The sequence below is a fragment of the Siphateles boraxobius genome, unplaced genomic scaffold, assembly GCF_051911475.1.
Source record: "Siphateles boraxobius isolate OS27281-9 unplaced genomic scaffold, OSU_SipBor_1 353, whole genome shotgun sequence".
NCBI lineage: Eukaryota > Metazoa > Chordata > Actinopteri > Cypriniformes > Leuciscidae > Siphateles > Siphateles boraxobius.
The window spans coordinates 169,896-191,588 of NW_027508979.1; the positions used below are offsets into that span (position 1 = coordinate 169,896).

Sequence of the window (21,693 nt, forward strand, 5' to 3'; positions counted from 1 at the left end):
TTTAAATGGAACGCGGGAACGGAATCCGGCTTTAAAACCAAAGGTAGAACAGTTGTCTCTACGTGGGACTTGCCAGTCACAGGGTTTATTTCGCGTCTTCTGCCTGGGATAAATCATCGGAGTCGAGTGGTTGTCCAGAGTTCAGTCAGGTGTTTTGGTTGCTTTAACGTCACTTTTTGGACGACACAGCCCTCGTTTTATTGATCTGCTGTTGAGTTTTGTAAAGCAGTCCGAAAACGCACAGCAATGTTTGAGGTAAGTTGTTTATTTGTCTTGCTTTAAGATTTATGCATGGCACCACTTGTTTTGATTTATTAGCCTACTAAAGTGTCTTTCACATAACACAATTCTGTGAGTAACTGTAATAGGAGTCACTGAAATGATTATTACAACGTTTAGTTAATATTTGGTAATGGTCCCCTTTGAACATTCTGTTACCTATGTAACTTTGCAACTACATGTCAACTAACTCTTATTAGAGTATTAGTTAACGGTTAACTCTTTGTGATGCTCCTCCAACAGACACTCTACTAATTATAAGTAACTTTAATTACATGTCAACTTATTATAAACCTACCAGTCTACTAACACCCTATTGAGTTAGTAGACCTGTTGGTGCAACGTTACTTGAACTTGTATACAACAGAATGTGTTAAAGGGACCATCAAAATAAAGTGAAACCATGTTAAAATGACTAATTATAAACTAAAAATAAATGTGAAGTGCATATTAATATGACAACAATGCTTCCTAGTCAATGGTAAAATTATAATTTGAAACTCTAAAGAACTTTCTTTCCCCTCATTCTAGACCAGTCAAGATGACCTGTTTCTGTTCCCTACTGAAGGCCTGAATGAGGCTTTCTTCCCTGAAGCAGAGGGTTTAGGGCGAGGGAGCCTGTCCCTTGCCGAGGCTTTGCTTCCCCTGGTTGAGTCTCCATCCCCTCAGATGACCCCCTGGCTCTGCTCCACCCGCTACAAGACCGAATTGTGCAGCCGCTATGCTGAGACGGGTACCTGCAAGTATGCCGATCGCTGCCAGTTTGCCCACGGCCTTCACGATCTCCACGTACCCTCCCGCCATCCCAAGTACAAAACCGAGCTGTGTCGTACCTACCACACTGCCGGATACTGCGTTTATGGCACGCGTTGTTTGTTTGTGCACAACCTTAAAGAGCAAAGGGCCGTCCGTCCCCGGCGCAGGAATGTACCATGCCGTACCTATCGTGCGTTTGGGGTTTGCCCTTTCGGCACCAGATGCCACTTCCTTCATGTTGAGGGTGGCTCTGAATCAGACGGTGGGGAGGAAGAGCGAACCTGGCCGTCACAATCCCAAGAGTGGAAGCCTCGCGGTGCACTCTGTCGCACCTTTAGCGCTTTTGGTTTCTGTCTGTATGGCACCCGTTGCCGGTTCCAGCATGGGCTTCCCAATACAGTCAAAGGCGTCAACTTGAACCGCACATCCTGGCCTCATCCGATGACCAACAGAGGATCGATTTCGCCTGTCTCGGAAATGTGTTCGTCTCCATCTCCGCCTCCATCTGCTTTGGCCTCGCCGGTGTTCCCCGATGGCTCTGGTCCGATCACGCCACCATCAGTGGAAGCGGTGGCCAACAATGCATTCACCTTCAGCAGCCAACATCTGAATGACCTGCTGCTGCCTCTGGCCCTCAGGCTCCAAATGTTGAAGGCTACCAATGCTGCTCCTCAAGATGCTCTAGTGTGAATCCTGTGGTGGGATCCCAGAAGTTAACCACTATAAACTTTTAACTGTGACTGTACTATGCCGAATTTATATTTAACTTGTTTTTATTAGTAAGTGTATAGTCTTTTTGCCACTTTTGAGACTGATTCTCAAGTGTTTGCTTTTATCATCTTAATTCAAGTCTGTCTTGTACTTCAGAGGCCACTTATTTTTGACGGACTGAACTAAGCCTGTAATTGAATTTATTTTACTGGTGTGTGTATATATGACTGATTTGACTATGAATGTTTTAAGTATGTGATTTTTTTAAGTATGATTTTTAAAACTTAAGTGACCTAAGTTATTCTAGTAACGTCAGCATCTTTGGATCTCAATAAAACTTCCAAAAAGGATTTGTGCATCTTGTCTTTTCTAGAAATGTGACAAATGGTGAGCATTTGAAAGTTGCTTTGTCTAAACCGCATTAGGTCTGTAGAAAGTACTGTGAAAGTTTAGCTAAGTATTATAGAAGCTATTACTTAAATTGTGAATTAAATAATTGTGGTAATATCTACCTTTCAGGGTAGTGGAAAATGGATCTAATTAATTTCAGTAGTGGAAATGGGATGTAATTACTGATTGAATTGTTTTTTCAAGCTTTGGAGCCCAGGACCCGTTTAAAGGTGATATTAATAAAGACTATAAAGTGAACCAATGTGTAAAAGGATAATGGGTTTCACATGCCACACATGTTTGTATTTTGGCTCACAATGAGTGAAGTTTGGGGTTAGTTCTGGCTAAAAAGGAAGTGGGCTGCCAAACACGGTCTAATCTGGGCTACAATTCAGCTGTTCATTTGGGCTAAATTTATGCCAAAGGAAATTTTCTGACTGGAATGAACTATTCTAATTTCTGATCAGTCTTAAGGGGGAAAATGGCTGTCAAATTTAAGACTTATTTCAAAATATAAATTTTTTAATAAACTACTTTACCGCGGACCTTCTCAGCACGGACCTGTGGACAACCTGGCAGAAAATGCAAACTGCAAAAGAAAGGGGTCAACTATCTTTACTGAACCTATTCAAAAGACTCAGTTGCCAGCGTAAGAATCCATGCGCATGCGCGAAGCTCACGGCCAATCAGGCGCTTCCTTCAAGTTCACCAGTGTGTTGTGCATAAACATTCCGGAGACTGAATGGCTTAGCTGCTTGTGCTAAAACAGGCACATAACGCTAGTTAAATAGAAAGTACCTTGCATTTATGAACTGATACGTCGCCAATCGCCAATAAGAAGGTACGGTGTATGATGTTTAGCCCCATTTTTATTACAAGTGTGCTAAGGCAGCCTAGCAAGGAGAGTTTAATAGAGATTGGTGATGTCACGCATTCTTGTCGCTTTAGCTCTAGACCTTTAATGTAACTTACTTCACAGCGTATTTATTTAGTGATCTCTCTAAGGGGAAGATGGCGGAGGAACGGCGCTTCGCCGAGGTGCCCCGGGAATCCATCAAACTGATGGCCGAGAGCACCGGAGTGGAGCTCAGCGAAGAGGTGGCAGCTATGCTGGCTGAGGATGTGTGTTACCGACTCAGAGAGGCAACACAGGTCACATATCAGTTCATGTTTGGGGTTTATAATATTACATGCATTGCATGTTACCGTATAAACCTTTTTGTTCCATGCAAACTTTTCCACTTGCATTATGACGTCTGTCATTTGCTGTTGCAGGTGTTGTGCAAGCATTGCACGTTTCCATACATGATGCACGTGTCTGATTATTCTTTTAAAGCAATTCTGATATGTGCTGTTATTTAAGAAAGTTTCCATCTGAAGCTTTTATGACTGTTATTTGAATCCTTTTCGTGTTTTGCCTGCTTTTATACACCTAACGTATCCATTGCTTTAAAGCTGTGTTGATGTGCGCTTCTGCCTGTAAAATGTGACATGGTCACATGTTTTTATCTTAAAGGGATAGTTCACCCAAAAATGAAAATCAGCCCACGATTTACTCACCCTCAAGTCATCCTAGGTGTAAATTACATTGTTCTTTCAGACGAATACAATCAGAGTTATATTAAAAAATGTTCTGGCTCTTCCAAGCTTTATAATGATAGTGAATGGCTGTTTCTGGTTTGAAGTCCACAAAAGTGCATCTATCCATGATAAAAGTGCTCCGCACAGCTCCGGGGGGTTAATAAAGGCCTTCTAAAGCGAAACGATGTGTTTGTGTAAGAAAAATATATTTAAAACTTTGGCTGAAAGCTTAACGTGTTAAATATGGATCTTTTTCGTACACAAACGCATTGCTTCGCTTCAGAAGGCCTTTATTAACCCCCCCAGAGCTGCGTGGAGCACTTTTATAATGGATAGATGCACTTTTGTGGACTTCAAAACAGAAACGGCAATTCACTGCCATTATAAAATTTGGTAGGGCCAGGACATTTTTTTTAATATAACTCCGAATGTATTCGACTAAAAGAAGAATGTCATCACCTAGGATGACTTGAGGGTGAGTAAATTTTTCATTTTCATCCCTTTAAGCCTTTGTTGATGTTTTGGATGTGTTTTATTCCTCTAAACAAGTATTTGTAAGGAAAGATGTTGAATATTCTGCAAAGAAGCAACCCAAGTCTGTACATTTCATCTGTTTGTCCCTCTACAGAACAGCTCACAGTTTATGAGACATGCAAAGAGAAAGAAACTATGCGTGGAAGACTTCAATAGAGCGTTACGGTGGAGCAATACTGAGGTAACGTTATCTCTTTGAATTGGTTTTTAATGTAAATGTGCATTATGGTGTTGTTTGATACAGTTTAACATATGGAGAGCAACATTACACTTGCTGTATATATTACAGACAGTTTGCGGCTACGGTGCGCAAGACGCCTTACCGTTCCGTCCACTGAAGGAAGGAGAGCTTTTTTTTGTAGAGGATCGGGAGGTAAATCTGGTGGAGTTGGCACTTGCTACCAACATCCCTAAAGGCTGTGCAGAAATGTTGGTTCGAGGTAAGGCGGTATCATTAGTGAAATTTACTCAAATTTATGATCTTTCAATTTTTAAAAAGATTCATGTAGTCTGTTTTGTCTCATCGGCAGTGAATGTGTCATATCTTGATGGGAAAGGCAATCTCGAATCTCAAGGCACAGGTAAACCTCAAAATATTTGAATAGCTGTTTATTTAAAATTATTTGTCAGTTTAATTTGTATCAGGTCTCGGCTTTTTATATATAGTGAAACTCCTTTTATTTTAATTTAATATAATTATAATACATTTAATTTAAATGCCCTAATTTAAACAAAACCATTATATACTACAAAATACAGAATTGAATCTATCTAAAAAGGCACATTAACCATTTCACATCATCCATTATCATCATCAAAATAATATACTGTAAATATTCAATATATCTCTCAGCTCTATTCTGTGTTGGTTTTATTATAACATAACAGCTTGTTTCTTGTTAGTGCCCACTGCGGTTCAGTCTCTATCAGAGGATCTCCTGAAGTATTACCAACAAATAACGCGAGCCATTTTAGGAGAGGACCCACATCTCATGAAGGTACCTACACTACCTTTCAAAAGTTTGGGGTCAGTAATTTGTTGTTATTATTATTGGTAGAAATGTTTCGTGAGCATTAAATCCGCATATTATAATGATTTCTGAAGGATCATGTGACACTGAAGACTGGAGCAATGATGCTGGTAATGAAAACAGGAATACATATATTAAAATAGAAAACAGTTATTTAAAATTGTAATAATATTTAATAAAAAAATCTTACAGACCCTTATACTTTACTGTGGTGCTTTTATTTCACTAATGTAAATTTTAAAACATTACAAAATACTTCAGAGCACAGCTGATACTGAGCAGTTTTGTTTTCTTTTGCTAGTATAATAATGTTTTACTTTGTCTATCAGGTGGCTTTGCTAGACCTCCAGTCCAATTCAAAGATCGCTGCCCTGCTGCCTTACTTCGTGTACGTCATCAGTGGGGTACGTTATGTCCAGGATGTAAAAATGCATTCATTCATTTTTACCTTGTGTAATAATGCCTTTTTTGTAATTGCTGTAAAACTAAGTGAATCTTGTTACATGTCCACTGGCTATTTGAACCATATTATAATCTATGGCACTGTTTACACAAGGTATCAAGATGCGTTTTGGTCGATCGCATAACAAGTGGATGTCGCTAAATACAAGTGTAAACGGGGTCTAAAACGTTTTGAGCTTTCAGAGTTTGTAGAAAACGCATTCGACCAGATTGATTTCGTAGTGTAAACTCTCATGTGGTCGAATGTGTTCAAACAGCCAGAAAAATTCTCCGCCTACTGATCTAATGCGTAAACATTATGGGAAGAGCTCTAGCCAGACGGGATTTAAACTTTGTCGACTGGAGACCCAAGTTTGGTTTGAAGATGAAAAACGTACCAAGCTCAATGTTCTCTCACCATTCCTGATTTCTAACACACACTCAGTGCTCGGTGTGATCTTGCGGCTGTCAGAGCGGAAACATAAGCTGCTGCTCTCCGTGTGTTTTTCCGTCGTCTCCGGGTGCATTCTTATGTAAATTACGTGTGCTTATTTTGTCCATTAAATTGAAAGATCTTAAAAAGCCCATATATTTACCCACCCACAGACCCTCCCCTCATAGAAATCAGGACAGAAGTGTTTGAAAGTGGACAATAGAGATGGATTAAAACACCAGGTGTTAACAGGAATGTGTCTCCCTCGTCTACTTGTTATCCGATCGACCAAAACGCATCTTAATACCAGGTGTAAACGGGGCCTATGATTCTCTCTTTTTCTTAGGTAAAGTCGGTGAGTCATGATCTGGACCAGTTAAACAGGCTATTACACATGGTGAAGAGTTTGGTGCAGAACCCGTACCTGTATCTGGGCTCATATGTGCGAAGTCTGGTGTCTAGTGTCATGTACTGCATCCTGGAGCCTCTGGCTGCCTCCATCAACCCCCTCAATGATCACTGGACCCTGAGAGACTACGCTGCCCTTCTACTCAGCCATATCTTCTGGTATTTCTTGAGCATCCTACAGTAAATGACATGTTTGTGTGTCTTGAATCTTGAATTAATCAATTTACCCATTTCATAAAAGTGGTTTTACTGGTGGTTTTTCCCATGTTGACTTGTAGGACACATGGTGATCTTGTGAGTGGGCTGTACCATCAGATCCTGCTGTCTCTGCAGAAAGTTCTTTCTGACCCAGTTCGACCTCTCTGTTCCCACTACGGCGCTGTAGTGGGTCTGCACGCTCTCGGCTGGAAGGTAAACCACAGACAGCACCTCACCCACAAATACACTTCTTAATCCTAAATGTCATACTGTTTGTGTGTGTGTCTGTGTTTGCCACAGGCAGTTGAACGTGTGCTGTATCCTCACCTTCCTGCCTACTGGGCGAATTTACAAGCTGTGTTAGATGATTACTCTGTGTCTAACGCTCAGGTGAAAGCAGACGGCCACAAAGTCTATGGAGCCATTCTGGTAAGTAAAATACTTTAGACAATGACTATGGTGCACAACTTTCTTTTCAGGATGTTGATATACATTGATTTATTCAAGTACATTGTTATATTTTGAAACGCAGTATGCAGTCTCCATGACACCTTCTATTAGTGCAGCACAATTTGGCCATTTTTTAAATTTTAGATGTGTGTGTGTGTGTGTGTGTGTGTGTGTGTGTGTGTGTGTGTGTGTGTGTGTGTGTGTGTGTGTGTGTGTGTGTGTGTGTGTGTGTGTGTGTGTGTGTGTGTGTGTGTGTGTGTGTGTGTGTGTGTGTGTGTGTGTGTGTGTGTGTGTGTGTGTGTGTGTGTGTGTGTGTGTGTGTGTGTGTGTGTGTGTGTGTGTGTGTGTGTGTGTGTGTGTGTGTGTGTGTGTGTGTGTGTGTGTGTGTGTGTGTGTGTGTGTGTGAACTCAATATGACCATATTATAATTATAATAATCGTACTATTAAATTATAATAAGAAATTATTACAATATGAAGCCAAAACATTTTGTTATTTTCTTTTAAAATATTTAAATATAATAATAAATAAAGAATTTTACTTATTATTATTATTATTATTATTATTATTATTGGTCGTAGAAGTAATAATAATAATGGCTATTATTTTTATTAAATTACATTGCATTAAATTGGCTTAAATTATTATATACCAACATAAGAATTTTACTGTGAAATAATATAATTATTATTATTATTACTACTAAATAAAAATATTAAACAAGAAATATTACTATTGTATATTTTATTTTACAATCTGTAAAATGACAATACTAATATTTATTTCATAGCTGTCTTAATTTCTACATTAATTTGTTTATTTTGATGGAAAAGCATGGGTAGCTCTTAAAGCTTTTCTTTTGTTAACAACAGCCGATTTATAATAGTCTATTATTATTACTAATTTGGGAAGATGGTTGGCCCATTTTTGGTCCAAATGCACATTATAATCGACCCAAACAAACTCAGCGCTTGCAAAGATGGAGGTTTTGTGTAATAGCATTAAGTGCAAACCAAACCCCTCTAAGACACTAAGAACACTAGATTTACAAGCAGCGCATATATTTATTGAATTAAATTGCAGCCTGTAGAAGTCTTGATTAATTATGACTTTTCAACAACAGTATATTAGCCCAACCCTAATGTCTCATCTAAACCTCAATTGAGCACTCTATCTCCTGCCTGAAGGTGGCGGTAGAACGTTTGCTGAAGATGAAGGCACTCAGTCTGACCTTAGCAACAGAAGGAGGTGCTGCTGCTCTACCGGGCACTGCCTCAGGGGCTGTGGGGTTCAGAGAAAGCTCTCCTGGCCTCAGCCCACCTCCTGAACCCCTTTCTGAACCTCCTCTCGGCATTGCAAGTCATCTACAAGCAGCTGGAGCAGGCTGCCCATGTGAAGAGTGGACACCTGTATCTCTTCCTGCCATGTACTGTGAACTTTACTCTTTTTTTGGAGACAGTCTGGCTGTACGGTTCAGCACTGACCCGCCACTAGCTGGCGCCCCACCTGCAGGTCCCGGCCAACCGCTAGAGGGCAGGAAAGAGCCAGCGAGTGTTGCCCCTAATCTTGAGAGTACACGCAAAATGCCCCAACTCACGGCCAGTATGAACATAAGCCCACGGCAAGATGGAAGCCCACGTACGGAACCACAACCACCCAGCCTGGCTGCCACCACCCCGGGGAGGTACGACTCAAACCACTTGAGTGCAACATTCAGGTTCTGGAAGTAAAACGCCTATTCATTTTTTCCATAGGGGATAGACCGTAATAGACCTTTAAAATAAACCTTTAAAAATTGACCTAATGTGAGCTACAAGGTTGTTAATCTGTATATGCAGTAGAAGTGGTGGAAAACTACACTACCCATGATTCTGCAAATACATATCCACCAATTAGGGTCACACAAGAAAATTGCACCAAGAGATGTCATAACTGAGACAGTCTCCCTATTTATATCAACATCTTTAAATCAAAAGTACATATCTCCATAGTTTTTTATTTAATTTGTGATTCACAATGCATCATGGGAATTGTAGTTCTTTCCCTTATTAAAAACATTTAGTGAACAGTCTTTTACCTTTTTCTGATATTGATTTATTTTTTTGCTTTAAATCAAAGTTTGTAAGATTGTTTCACCGCGTTGCTGGTTGGTTTGGTTAATGGCTTAAATAAAGGCTTCTTTTGTTTTTTTTTTTTAAATGAATGGGAAAAATTCTTCCGGAACCAAGGCCACTGACAAAGTGGGCAGGCGCTGTTGCACTCTGTTGACCTTTTGACCTTTAAGTCCTGCCTTGAAGGGTTAGTTCACCCAAAAATAAAAATTCTGTCATTAATTACTCACCCTCATGTCGTTCCAAACCTGTAAGACCTTCGTTCTTCTTCAGAACACAAATGAAGATATTTTTGATGAAATCTGAGAGCTTTCTGTCCCTCCATTTACAGCAACGTCATTGCAACTTTCAAGGCCCAGAAAGGTGGTAAAGACATAGTTAAAATAGCCCATGTGACTACAGCAGTTCAACCATAATGTTATGAAGCGGTGAGAATACTTTTTGTGTGCTAAAATAACGACTTTATTCAACAATCTCTTCTCTTCCATGTCATTCTCCTACGCTGTTGACATCGTGTAAACAGTGCAGCGCTTCTGGGTTCTACGTCAGAACGTCGGCTCATTATTGGCTAGCTCCTGGGTCAGCATTACACACATGACCAGCGTCGGCCAATGATGAGCTGACATTCTGACGTAGAACCCAGAAGCGCTGCACTGTTTACATTACGTCAACAGTGTAGGAGAATGACATGGAAAAGGAAGAGATTGTTGCATAATGACGTTATTTTGGGGGGGGGGGGTTTGCACACAAAAAGTATTTTCATCGCTTCATAACATTACGGTTGAACTACTGTAGTCACAAGGGCTGTTTTAACTATGTCTTTACCACCTTTCTGGGCCTTGAAAGTTGCAATGATGTTGCTGTCAATGGAGGGACGGAAAGCTATCGGATTTCATCAAAAAGCTCTTCATTTGTGTTCCGAAGATGAACGGTCTTACGGCTTTGGAACGACATATGAGAGAGTAATTTTCATTTTTGGGTGAACTTACCCTTTAAATGATACTGACCAACGCTACTTAAGCAAGTCTTGTCATTTTAAAACGCTTAAAATTGTTTAGCGAAGGTTCAAAAGTAGGCCTGTCGCGATAATCAATAAATCAATTAATCGCACAATAAAAAAAATTAGCTCGATAATTTTTCCGGCCGCGATAATTTCCATTTGCATGCTTGTTTTGTTTTCCTCGTCTCTCTCTCTCTCTCTCTCTACCAAAAAGACTGGATGTCAACATCAACGCTGACCGCCACACATTGTTTTTCGAATGTTTTTTTTAAATTATTATTGTTTTTTTTCACTGAGCCTATTTACAATCGTATTTGTTTGCAGAGCGCCGTAGCGCGTCCCTCTCTCTCTCGCGCGCGCGCTCTTTCACCCTCATATGAGGCGCCATACCGCCGTCTAGGGCTTAAATCAAACTTCATTCACGCACACATATATGAAACACTTGCATACACATACATTCACGCACACATATATGAAACACTTGCATACACATATATTAAGTAGTCAAACATACATGTATACTGCTGAATGCTCAAACAAGTACATATGGAATGCACAACGACACAAGTTGCTCACGCACATGCACGCAAACTACACACACGAGAACGAGATGCGCGCACACACAAACTCTCCACGCACATATGAGACGCGCGCATACACACAAACTCGCGCACACTCATATGAGACGCGAGCGCACACACACACACACACTCAAACTCAATGAGACGGAGCACACACACACAAACTGTCCGCGAACATACTCATAGTAGACGCGACCGCACACACGGACACAAACTAGTGCACATTCTCATATGAGACGCATGCTCACACAGTACATGATGCATATGATTCTCAGTGTGAACGGAAGTCACACATTGGTAACTGCATTTTTTGTTAACAGAGACAGAGTCCATTGCTTTTATTGTTTTTGGTTGTTTTGTTAATTTAAATAGTTTTTAGAAATAAAAGTTTATTGATCTTTGAAAAGGTGTACCTGCATTATTATGCCATTATCTTTATTTTAGATGAAAATGGTCTCAGAACGACAATATTATCGTTTATTATCAATATTATCGTTTATCGCAATAATTTCTTGGACAATTTATCGTCCAGCAAAATTTGTTATCGTGACAGGCCTATTCAAAAGGTCAAAAGGCAGTTTCTCACTGGTGGTCTCTTTTTGTCCCGTGTCTGCAGATCTCTTACCCGCTCTTCCTCCTCCTCATCTTCCGTCTCACGTTCCAGGTCATCCTCATCACGTCCAGGACGTTCAACCAGCCAATCCCGAGATATTTTCCCTAAAGCCCGTTTTCCGCCACCTCAGGCTGGACCTCCGGCATTCGCTTTCATCATTGGCGGGCGGCAGATGGGACGACGCTGTCAGGGACGACGCTTCCAGACGAGCTTTACTCCAACTCCGCCTCCTACTTCCCTCCCACCTCGTGCCTACGCCCACAAGCTACCAGTCATCGGGAGGGTCAGCAAACCTGTGCGCCACTGGACGTGTTCCCATTACTCGCTTCATCTGCCTCTTTAAAATCCAAGGGCGATGTATGTGACGTTTAGAGAAACGTGAACTCAGTGACATCTCATCATTTGACTGCATCTTAGTAACTACAGGTGAAAAATTCTATATGCTCTATGCAAATAAGGCAAGTATCATTTTGGGGAAATTTTGAATGGATAACTGGTGTTTTTAATCTAACTCTTCTGATCAGTAGCATTAACTTTGAATTATCTCTTAGTTATGTCAGCATCTACTGCAAATAGTATAATAGAACATGAAACCAAATGAGGTTGAAGATTATATTTACTGTTTATTGTTACTGTTATTTGTAGCAGGATGAATCTTCAGACACTGCTATACAATTGCCTTGTTTAATTGGGTATTTATGTATGTAATTTTTTCCAACTTTTTTTTTTTTTTTTTACATGCTGAACATTTTTGTAATGATGTAGGTCTATAAAAATAAATACATTATCTAATGTACTCGCAATATATCTTATTTTGTATTTAAACTACAGGTTTTAATGCCAAAGATTTAACATTTTATGCCTGGTAAAAAGCTGCATGTTAAATTTAAACAGTAATTTCCTTATGATCCCCTTTAATTAATTAAGCAGAAACTGTGCTTAATGCATTACCTTAAATGAGTTGTTAAAAATTGTACAAAAAAATAGATATGTTTCCATCGTTCTAGAGAATAATTCCTAAATCGTTATACATTTTAATTCATATAATGCATTATTTCTTTTAAAGGACAGCTAACCCATAACATTTGTCATTATTTAATCACACTCATGTTGAAATGCAAAGTTTCCTTGAGGGAACGCAACACTGAATGCAAAATTATTGCGAGTGAACGCGATATATAATTTTTTTTCTCCCATTTCTTATTTTTCCCATTACTATGCCAAATTTAGAGCAGTGAATCTCAACCTCTTTTACTTTTTGTCCCTCCTATTGTCCACAACAATATAGTCATGTGAAAAAGAAAGTACACCCTTTTGATTTCTCTGTATCAGACAGGAAATAATAAATCATCTGGTCCTTGGTAGGTCTTAAAATTAGGTAAATACAACAACACATGACATATTACACGGCTTTATTTAACAAAAACTAGGCCAAAATGAAGAAGCCATGCGTGACAAACTAAGTACACCCTTACTGCTTCCATATGAATTAAGAGGGTAAGTAGTAGTCAGGTGCTGGTTATCAAATGTCTTTGATAAACTGATCATCAGTAAGTGTGAGCACCTCTATAAAAGCAGAAGTTTTGGTAGTTTGCTGGTCTGGAGCATTCAGGTGTGTTTTAATGCCAAAGACATCGGCAATGATTTTAGAGAAGCAATTTGTTGCTGCCCTCTAGGATCAAGTCCATCATTCTACAGTGTGGAAGATTACTCACAAATGGAAAACATTCGAGACCCAAAATTCACCCCAAGGTCAGACTGTGCAATGCTCAGAGAAACTGCAAAAAAAAAGAACAAGAGCTACATCTCAGTAGGCATGTTAAAGTTCATGACAGTACACATAGAAAAATACTGAACAAGTATGGTTTGTTTGGAAGGGTTGCCAGGAGAAAGCTGCTTCTCTCTAAAAAGAAAATGGCAACAAAGTTTTGTTTGAAAAAACCACAAGATTTCTGGAACAATGTCCTTTGAACATCCGAGACCAAAGTGGAGATGTTTGGCCATAAATCAAAAAGCCACATTTGGCGTAAACCAAACACAGCATATCAGCACAAAAACCTCATACCAACTGTCAAAAACTGGTGATGGTGTGATGATCTGGGCTTTTTTTGCAGCCACAGGACCGGGGCACCTTGCAGTCGCAGTCATTATTGAGTTGACCATGAACTCCTCTGGATACCAAAGTATTCTAGAGTCAAATGTGAGGCCTTCTCTCCGTCATCTAAAGCTTGGCTGAAATTGGCTCATGCAACAGGACAATGATCCCAAGCATTAGAAACTTCCAGGCAGGTGAGTTGAGGTAAGTTTAAGCTAATCTCAAGTCTACAGGACATTGGTCCTCCAGGACTGAGCGCTAACATGGAACATGAACATCCTGGTTACTCTTTGTATCTTTTCTATACATTCTTCAAAATGTCTTAATTTTCGATAGAAAATCAAATGGGTTTGGAGCAACATGATGGTGAGTAGCTAAATGTCAGAATAACAAAAAATATTAAAAAAATAATCCTTTAAGATATAAAGTTATGTTCCAATGACAACTGGACTAAAGTGCAATCTCACTTTTGAACCTGTTGAGGTAACCAACAAAGTTTGGTTTAGGTTCTGTTGTACTAGACGGGAGAAGGCTGATGGTGTCCGCAAACCTGTTGCATTAAACTTTCAGTGTGGTGTTGAACTTTCCATGTCAGAGCCCAGGTTTGGTTACACGTGCAGCACATTCACAACATATTCTACAATCCCGAGAGAATACACAAACAAAACTAGTTTAATAATGCCTATTTTTGCGGATAAAGCTCTGAATTTTCTGCGTGCTCACGCGTTCATCTTCATGATGATGGCGTATGGCCTCTTTATCATCCTCGGTGCTGTTGTTTTGATGATATTGGAGCAACCTGAGGAGAATTTACTCGTTCAAGAGGTCCGTGAACTAAAAGCTCTTTTTTTGACAGAGAACCCGTGTGTTGAGCAAAGCAGTTTGGACGGTTTATTAATGAACGTGCTTTCTGCGAGTAAACGTGGCGTGGCCGCACTGAAATCCGACAGCGTTGAATGCAACTTCGACTTTACGTCGTCGCTGTTTTTCGTCATTACCTTCCTCACGACCACAGGTGAGCAGTCAGATAGCAGTTAAGATGTTGGCTTGATGTTTGAAATTGAAAACTACCGCTATGAATTTATTGAACAGTTCATTCCAAATCTTATCTCACTTGTGGACGTGGTGGACCAATGTCATGTATTATAAACAGAATTGCCAATGTGCACAGTGGTGTTTACAGCCAAGATGCGACAGTGTAGTTATTTCAACATTAATTATTTATTTCTTTTTTTCTTCTTCCTTTCTTTCGAACAATTGATCCTTTTAATTGAGTGTAGGCACAGTCAACCAGTGCACGATGTAGCCTAGTTTTGATCAAAATAAATAATTTTAAATAGTAAGGCTAGTCAAGCAGTAGTACAAAACGTGACAACACTTGAAGTGGACCTAGTTAAACGTTAGGCTACTACATGTTCTTACTGTAGTCATCATAGCAGTAAATTATGCATAATTAGAAGTAACTGACCCTCAACTAGAACTCTAGTAAGTAGTTAATTAATATTAGGCTACTCAGTACTTATTTGAGTAAGTACAATGTAGCTATGTCACCTTAAAATAACCCAAAACATTGCTTATCCTTTAGAATTTATTTATCCTTTAGAACTTATTTTAATATTTAAGTCAACACACTCAATACAATATTTATTTATATTTTAAAACTTGTTAAATCACTCATATTTTTTTATTAATTTAAGGATACAGTCAATTTGGCAAATGCATGATTTATTTAGTTTATTTTTTACATTATTTATTTTTATCTTAATATTTCAGTCCACACTCCAATACAAGCTTTATCTATTTTTTTATTTTTAATATATGTATTTTTATATTCAATCCTAACTAAAGAATGACTGATAATTGATTTGATTTGTTTGCCATTGATTTGGTCAACCAGTATACCATACAGTGTAATTTTGGCCTTCACATTTGTTAATAATTGTCAAAAAGTAAAGATATCTTCAAAGTCCCTGATATCTTCACACTTTATATAGTTTGCACTACATAATTTATTTGCAGGTTATGGCACCACTGTGCCCCTTTCGGATGAGGGCCGTGTGTTCTGTGTTGTTTACTGTCTTGTTGGCATCCCATTCACCATGCTGCTGCTGTCCTGCCTCACTCGTGCCCTTCTGCCCCGGGTAACACACACTCCTATTCATAACCTTCAAGTCTTCTGGGGACTGTCTCGCAACCATGCTGCGTTGCTGCACTGCAGTGTCCTCGCCTTTTGCACAGCGACCTTGTTCTTTCTTCTACCTGCTGGTGCCCTGTGTCTGCTGGAGAACCACTGGAGTTACCTGGAGTCGCTGTATTTTTGTTTTATCTCACTCAGCACAACTGGACTGGGTGACTACCTTCCTGGCAGGACGCAAAGCCGAGCAGCACGTCAGGTGCTGGAGTTCGCAACCTCCTGTAAGTCCCTGTAACCTCCTTTTAGGATTTTTTTTAAAAAGCATGTTGGATCAAGCATATTTTTCCTTTAATTTAAGTCAACAAACCAATGCATGATCTAATTTATTCATTTATTGAATCATCATTTAGGTTACCTGATGCTTGGGCTGATTGTCCTGCTTGTCGTTCTGGAAAGCTTCTGGGAACTCCAACAGGTTCAAGCCATCCTTCATTTTTTCTCTGGACCAACGTGGCTGGGTGAGCTGAAGGGGGTGGGTTTGGATGAGCTTGTGCTCAGTGGGGACATGGCAGGTCTAGAAGAGGAACCTCATTACACTCTTCCTATATCCACAATCTCCCCTACTTTCTCAGACTCACCTGCCACTCCAACAGTAGAGCTGCCACCAAACTTTGACATGCCCCCCATGGCGACCTCCAAAGAAAATGTTTCCCCTTCACTAAGACCAAACTCCTCCCCAGAGGCCGGTTGCATAAACGACTAAGACTAGTCTTAAAACTTGGTCATCACATTTTTTTCTTTAAGACTCTTCATAACTGTTTCAAGTCAGGTATATAAAAACATGCACTGGTCTAATTTGATACTAGAAAGTAAAACTGATTGCCCGTTGACTCAACGCTAGTTGCTCATACTAATACTTAAGACACAATCTTACCATAAGTGGTTTATGTTTATGCAACCGGATCTGTGTCCATCCACTTCCACTATCACTACATAACTAATATAATGAAACTGGACATTGTAAAAATATATATGTTAGCAATGGTGTGCCTCCATAATATGCAATACTAGCTTTAATAACTAGAAGCTGGCAAACACTAGGTGGCCCCATTTGTTTATTTTCTTCAATACTCTTTGGATTGTTCTGAGTGGTACATGAATTTATATTTATAATCTGTTTAATAAACAAGTTACATTTACAATGCAGATTATATGAATATAAAAAAATATATATTCAAAGATTATGAATTTATTATTCATTATAAATATTTGAAAGCCAATATTGTCAAACAAACTACTAGTCAAAGTTTGGGCACACTTACTCCTTCTTTATTATATGTGTTAAATGTTCAATATTTTTGAAAAAAGTAAAGTGTTACTGTTGAAAAGTTTGGGGTTGGTAAGAATTTTAAATGATTTGGAAAGAAGTCTACGGAGCCCCCAAAGTACAGAGCGCCTAAAGGGACATGGTGAAGAGAGAAAAAATGAAGAGGAAATATTATTTGGCAATGCTTTTGCGTTCTCTCTCAAAGGTTTTGCGTCCCCCCGAGAAACTTTGCATTCACTCTCGAAGAATACAAAAGTTTTGTGAGCGAATGCAGAAGTTTGTTTCTGCCACAGAATAAAACAATTTAAAAGATAATTCTTTTAAGACATTTCAGTTGCTGAATGTACTGAGTAGTTGAGCTCTGACGATGACTATGATGGTGGTAAAAAGCATCTGCTCAAATTGAACCCTTCCAAGTTCCAAAATGTAATAAAATATGCTTTATTTTATTCTTTTGTAATTTTTATAAGAAATATCAAGAGTTTTATACTATTGTGGCAGTTAGAGAGCCATCCATGTTAGATATAAATCCGGGTCGCTGAAGACCCGAATATGTAATAATGATTTGCGAAACGAGGGTTAAAGTGTAGGTTTCACTCGGCTTTTTTCATCAAAATGTGCTTGAATTCATCCAAATAAAAAGTAAATAAGTAAATAAATACAATTACCAAACCTGTGTGAATTTGTTCTCTGTTGAACATAAAGGAAGATATTTTGAAGAATGTTGGTAACCAAATAGTTGTGGGGCACCATTGACTTCCATGGTATATATTTTTTTTCATACTATGAGAGTCAATGGTGCCCCACAACTGTTTGGTTACCAACAATCTTCAAAATATCTTCCTTTGCGTAAAACAGAACTAACACATTTTTACAGGATTGGAACAACCTGAGGGTGAGTAAATGATGACAGAATTTTCCTTTTTGGGTGAACTATCCCTTTAGTATTTATTTGACCACATTCAGCCTTTTACAATAAATCTATTCAAATTGAGATGTTCGTGTTTAAGATGTTGTTCTTCGTAGTTACAAGAGGGTGCAGGTGTGTGTCTTGTGTGTGTGTGTGTGTGGGATGGTGACTCAGAATCTGTGCCCAGCACTGCCTCTCCTCTGCCAGTCTGACATAAACACACTCTGCAAGTGAGGTCATACACTCCTATTATGGTCTTCAGTCATTTACTGTCCAATTGTGTGCGCGTGCGTGCGTGTGTGTGTGCGCGTGTGTGTGCGCGCGTGTGTGTGCGCGCGTGTGTGCGTGTGTGTGTGTGCGTGTGTGTGTGCGCGTGCGTGTGCGTGTGTCAGGACTGAAGTAAAGCTGGTGCCGTGCTGGGTAATACATCAACCCATTTTTAGTCACTTGGATGAAACGGTTGTTTAATAAGTCATTTTAAGACCCCAAGAAAGGTTAAAAATAGGAAATGCATATAGGATAAAAATAGAAAATGAGTAAGATTGCATCCCCTCAAATTATCCTAATGGCAGAACTGCTGACATCTGTTAAGAAACACAGTACACGAGTCCTTGACCGAAAGAGGCGTGACGTGAACTTCACAGAGGAGTTGCAGAAATGATAGGGGCTTCCCCACTTGTTTACTGTGAGGACCATGAAGCATAAACAACATTTTCCTAAACCTGCTGGCCTCAAACTTTTTAAATTCTCAGCAGTTCTTTGAACGAGGTACAGCACTCATTAAATCAAACTTCTAACATTCAACAGGCGTTAACACATTTTTCACCAATATAGCTTGCCTGTATATTCATATGACCTTTTTACCATAATGGTTTCACTGTCAACTGCTCTTTCATTCAGATTGACAGTCAGCAGGTGTGACATGTATTTCTATATTTGTCATGGTGGTTTAAATGTTATTTCTGATCCTGAACAGATGGAGTAACATTACCACAATGTAGTTTTCCACTTCTAGAGAGAGAGATGCATTTCAAAAGATCATGAAATGTTACTTTCCTGTGAAATGAAGGTCATATTGTCAAACTGTGCTCTCTTAGAATGTTACATATGAGAGATTGGACATCAGGACTGTGGGTTTGTGGCAAGTCTCAAATGTCCTTCCTAAAATAAAAATCCAGCAGAGCAGTATGTAACAGTAATAGTACAGATCAAGAGTTTTTGATCAGTTTCTTAATTGTTCAAATCAGTTTCTTTGGCTGATCTGGTTTATCTTTACATTTGTAAGAATAGCTAAGAAAGAAAAAAAATGAAGCACGTTAAAAATAGATTGAAGATCTAATTGAATAAAGTTTTAAGATTTCAATTTTTAAAGAAAGAAATGTTTTGTGAATCAGAAATATTTCTAGTTCACTAGTGAAATGTAAGTTGTGACGAGGATTCCTCTGTTCAGAAGGTCAGATGTTTTTGCTTCAATTGAAGCACAAGATGCTCTCTGGATCATTCTCAGATCATGCTGGAGAACATGATTATCGGGTTTTGACAGACATTTGAAGTTCATGTCATCTCGGAATCTCGTTTAATTAAATGGTCAGAGTCTGCTGAGAAATTAAGAAATTCATGCTGATAATTTCATTAGTGTACAGTTCAAAAGTTTGCGGGTCAGTAAGATGTTTCTCTTTTTTAAGTGGATTTTAATAAAATGACTTATGACCATAATATTGTGATGGCACAGCTGAATTTTCAGCATCATTACTCCAGTCTTCAGAGTCACATGATCCTTCAGAAATCATTCTAATATGATGATTTGCTGCTCAAGAAACATTTCTGATTATTATCAATGTTGAAAACAAGATATATGTTTTGTTTTTCAGGATTCTTTAATGAATAGAAATAAAAAAACCGGCATTTATTTGAAATTTTCTCATTTTCAATCATTTTTGGTTACAAATGTCTTTACCATCACTTTTGATCCATTTAATTCCCAAACTTTTTGTAAATTTTATAAACCGCGATCTTCACGCCTGAAAGGGTTTAAGGATGAAAATTTGCTGTATTTTAAGAAATGTATACCAATGGCACTTTGGTTTGTTTAGGTTTGTCTTTTTTTAGAGCATTTCCTGCAGTTCGTACTTGCGCATGGAGAGGTCAATGCTACAGGAAAACAGGAAATACTGAGGAACGCTCAATTAACAGGAAGTGTACGGCTGTGAGCAGGAACCTTATTCGTGATCCGTGTGAGTTTTCATTACGTCTCTCTCTTCCCTTTCCCTATCCATCTTTCATCGCGCTGTTATTCTTGGATCGATAAACAAATTAAACTGACTTACTTAATCTGTTGTCATATCCCAGAAAAGACTTCAGAAGAGAAATTGCTCATATAACAAGTTAACTGCACCAACTTGACCATTTTGTAACCTGTTTTGGCATGCTTTAGATTAGGCGTTTTGGATTGAGCATCTCATTGGATTTATTTAGGCATCATTTTCAATGACTGCGACAATGCAACACTTCAGAGGTTTTTATCTTGCTTGACGTGCAAAGATTGGTTTTGGACTTGCTACACTTGCCAAAGCTAATCTAAACTCTGATCATCAGGGCACGTTTGAGCCTGCCCACTCACACTGATCTAGAATCAGCCCAGATCATGATGTCTGCAAAACTGATCTCAGGTCATCATAATAACATAACATCAGGCTACCTGCTGCACAATATACCTGTTGTTTTTGCCACACCTAAACATTGTTCAAACAGCATGACTGTGCTGTGCTGAACAAGACCTAACAGTCAACTGTATCAGATATAGAAGTAATGCAAAATAATATTTCACTCTTGTTAACATTAGTAAGCGGTTTTATGCTATTGTTTGAAGCACAGTAAAGACTGCTCACAAATGGTGACCTTTAACCTTCAACAGAGTGTTTTGAATAGCCCTGCCAACCTCCATTCTCTTCAACAAGACAAACTGCTTCCCACGGCAAGCAAGGCACAGTGAAATATTACTTCACCTTACCCAGCAGGGGAGATCTGTGCTATCTATCACTCGATCACATGTTTTGCTCCTCTTAATATTTGTATATTTCATTTAACATGCATGGCAGTCCCTTGGAACCCCAATGGCAATAAACAGCCTTATTTTCTTTTCATACTATGAAACAGTAAAACAATTTATATAATATATCTATCATGTTTCACCTAAATTATGTTGATAATATCCTTTGTACACTACAGTTTAAAATTTTGTGAAACAGAAAAATAATTAAGCACAAAACAATTCATGATGTACGCTGCTCCTTGATTTGTTTCATGAGGTCAAAAGTTGTTGTTCGGTGAGGATATTTGTTTTTAATGACCCTACAACCTTGAATAAACCGGCAAAATATTAGGAATATATATATATATATTAAAAAATAATAATTTCTGTAATTGGACTTTTGAATCAAAACCTCAGCCCTATTATAGTAATATGCCTATCAAAAGGCCTACAATAATGGTTCAATAAGGCTATCTTTCATAATATAACACTTGGATTATTGAATAATAAGCAAGTTGGATAAATTAGCCTACTGAATATAATAGCCTATGGTGACCCAGCGTTCCTTTTCTCCCAGCCACTCTTCCACGGGAGTGCAGGATATGTCAGTTCATCGCAAGAGTTTGGTTATGTTTCCTCTGATCTGTCTGCGCTTATCTTCACTTTGACATTTGGAGCA

The 21,693-nt window shown here is 38.8% G+C and overlaps 3 protein-coding genes across 5 annotated transcripts; all 3 read left to right on the plus strand.

Moving 5' to 3' along the window:
• LOC143702861 (uncharacterized) lies at positions 1 to 2,094 on the plus strand. Its single transcript, XM_077196766.1, has 2 exons — positions 1 to 255; positions 811 to 2,094. Exons 1-2 carry the CDS (start codon positions 247 to 249, stop codon positions 1,723 to 1,725), a joined length of 924 nt encoding a protein of 307 aa, XP_077052881.1. The 5' UTR covers positions 1 to 246; the 3' UTR covers positions 1,726 to 2,094.
• A 730-nt stretch (positions 2,095 to 2,824) lies between these two features.
• On the plus strand, positions 2,825 to 12,313 carry LOC143702862 (TAF6-like RNA polymerase II p300/CBP-associated factor-associated factor 65 kDa subunit 6L). Of its 3 annotated transcripts, none has more exons than XM_077196769.1 (12): positions 2,825 to 2,977; positions 3,142 to 3,288; positions 4,346 to 4,432; positions 4,541 to 4,691; positions 4,782 to 4,832; positions 5,155 to 5,249; positions 5,612 to 5,686; positions 6,503 to 6,723; positions 6,843 to 6,975; positions 7,063 to 7,191; positions 8,400 to 8,896; positions 11,521 to 12,313. In XM_077196769.1, the coding sequence occupies exons 2-12, from the start codon at positions 3,148 to 3,150 to the stop codon at positions 11,858 to 11,860; spliced, it is 1,920 nt and encodes a 639-aa protein (XP_077052884.1). In that variant the 5' UTR covers positions 2,825 to 2,977; positions 3,142 to 3,147; the 3' UTR covers positions 11,861 to 12,313. The 3 variants fall into 3 exon arrangements, with proteins under 3 accessions (XP_077052884.1, XP_077052885.1, XP_077052882.1); XM_077196770.1 differs by having other exon boundaries at positions 11,569 to 12,313; XM_077196767.1 differs by having other exon boundaries at positions 2,852 to 2,977; positions 3,116 to 3,288.
• A 1,944-nt stretch (positions 12,314 to 14,257) lies between these two features.
• On the plus strand, positions 14,258 to 16,509 carry LOC143702863 (potassium channel subfamily K member 1-like). Its single transcript, XM_077196771.1, has 3 exons — positions 14,258 to 14,627; positions 15,632 to 16,027; positions 16,157 to 16,509. Exons 1-3 carry the CDS (start codon positions 14,291 to 14,293, stop codon positions 16,507 to 16,509), a joined length of 1,086 nt encoding a protein of 361 aa, XP_077052886.1. The 5' UTR covers positions 14,258 to 14,290.
• Positions 16,510 to 21,693: the final 5,184 nt, after the last annotated feature.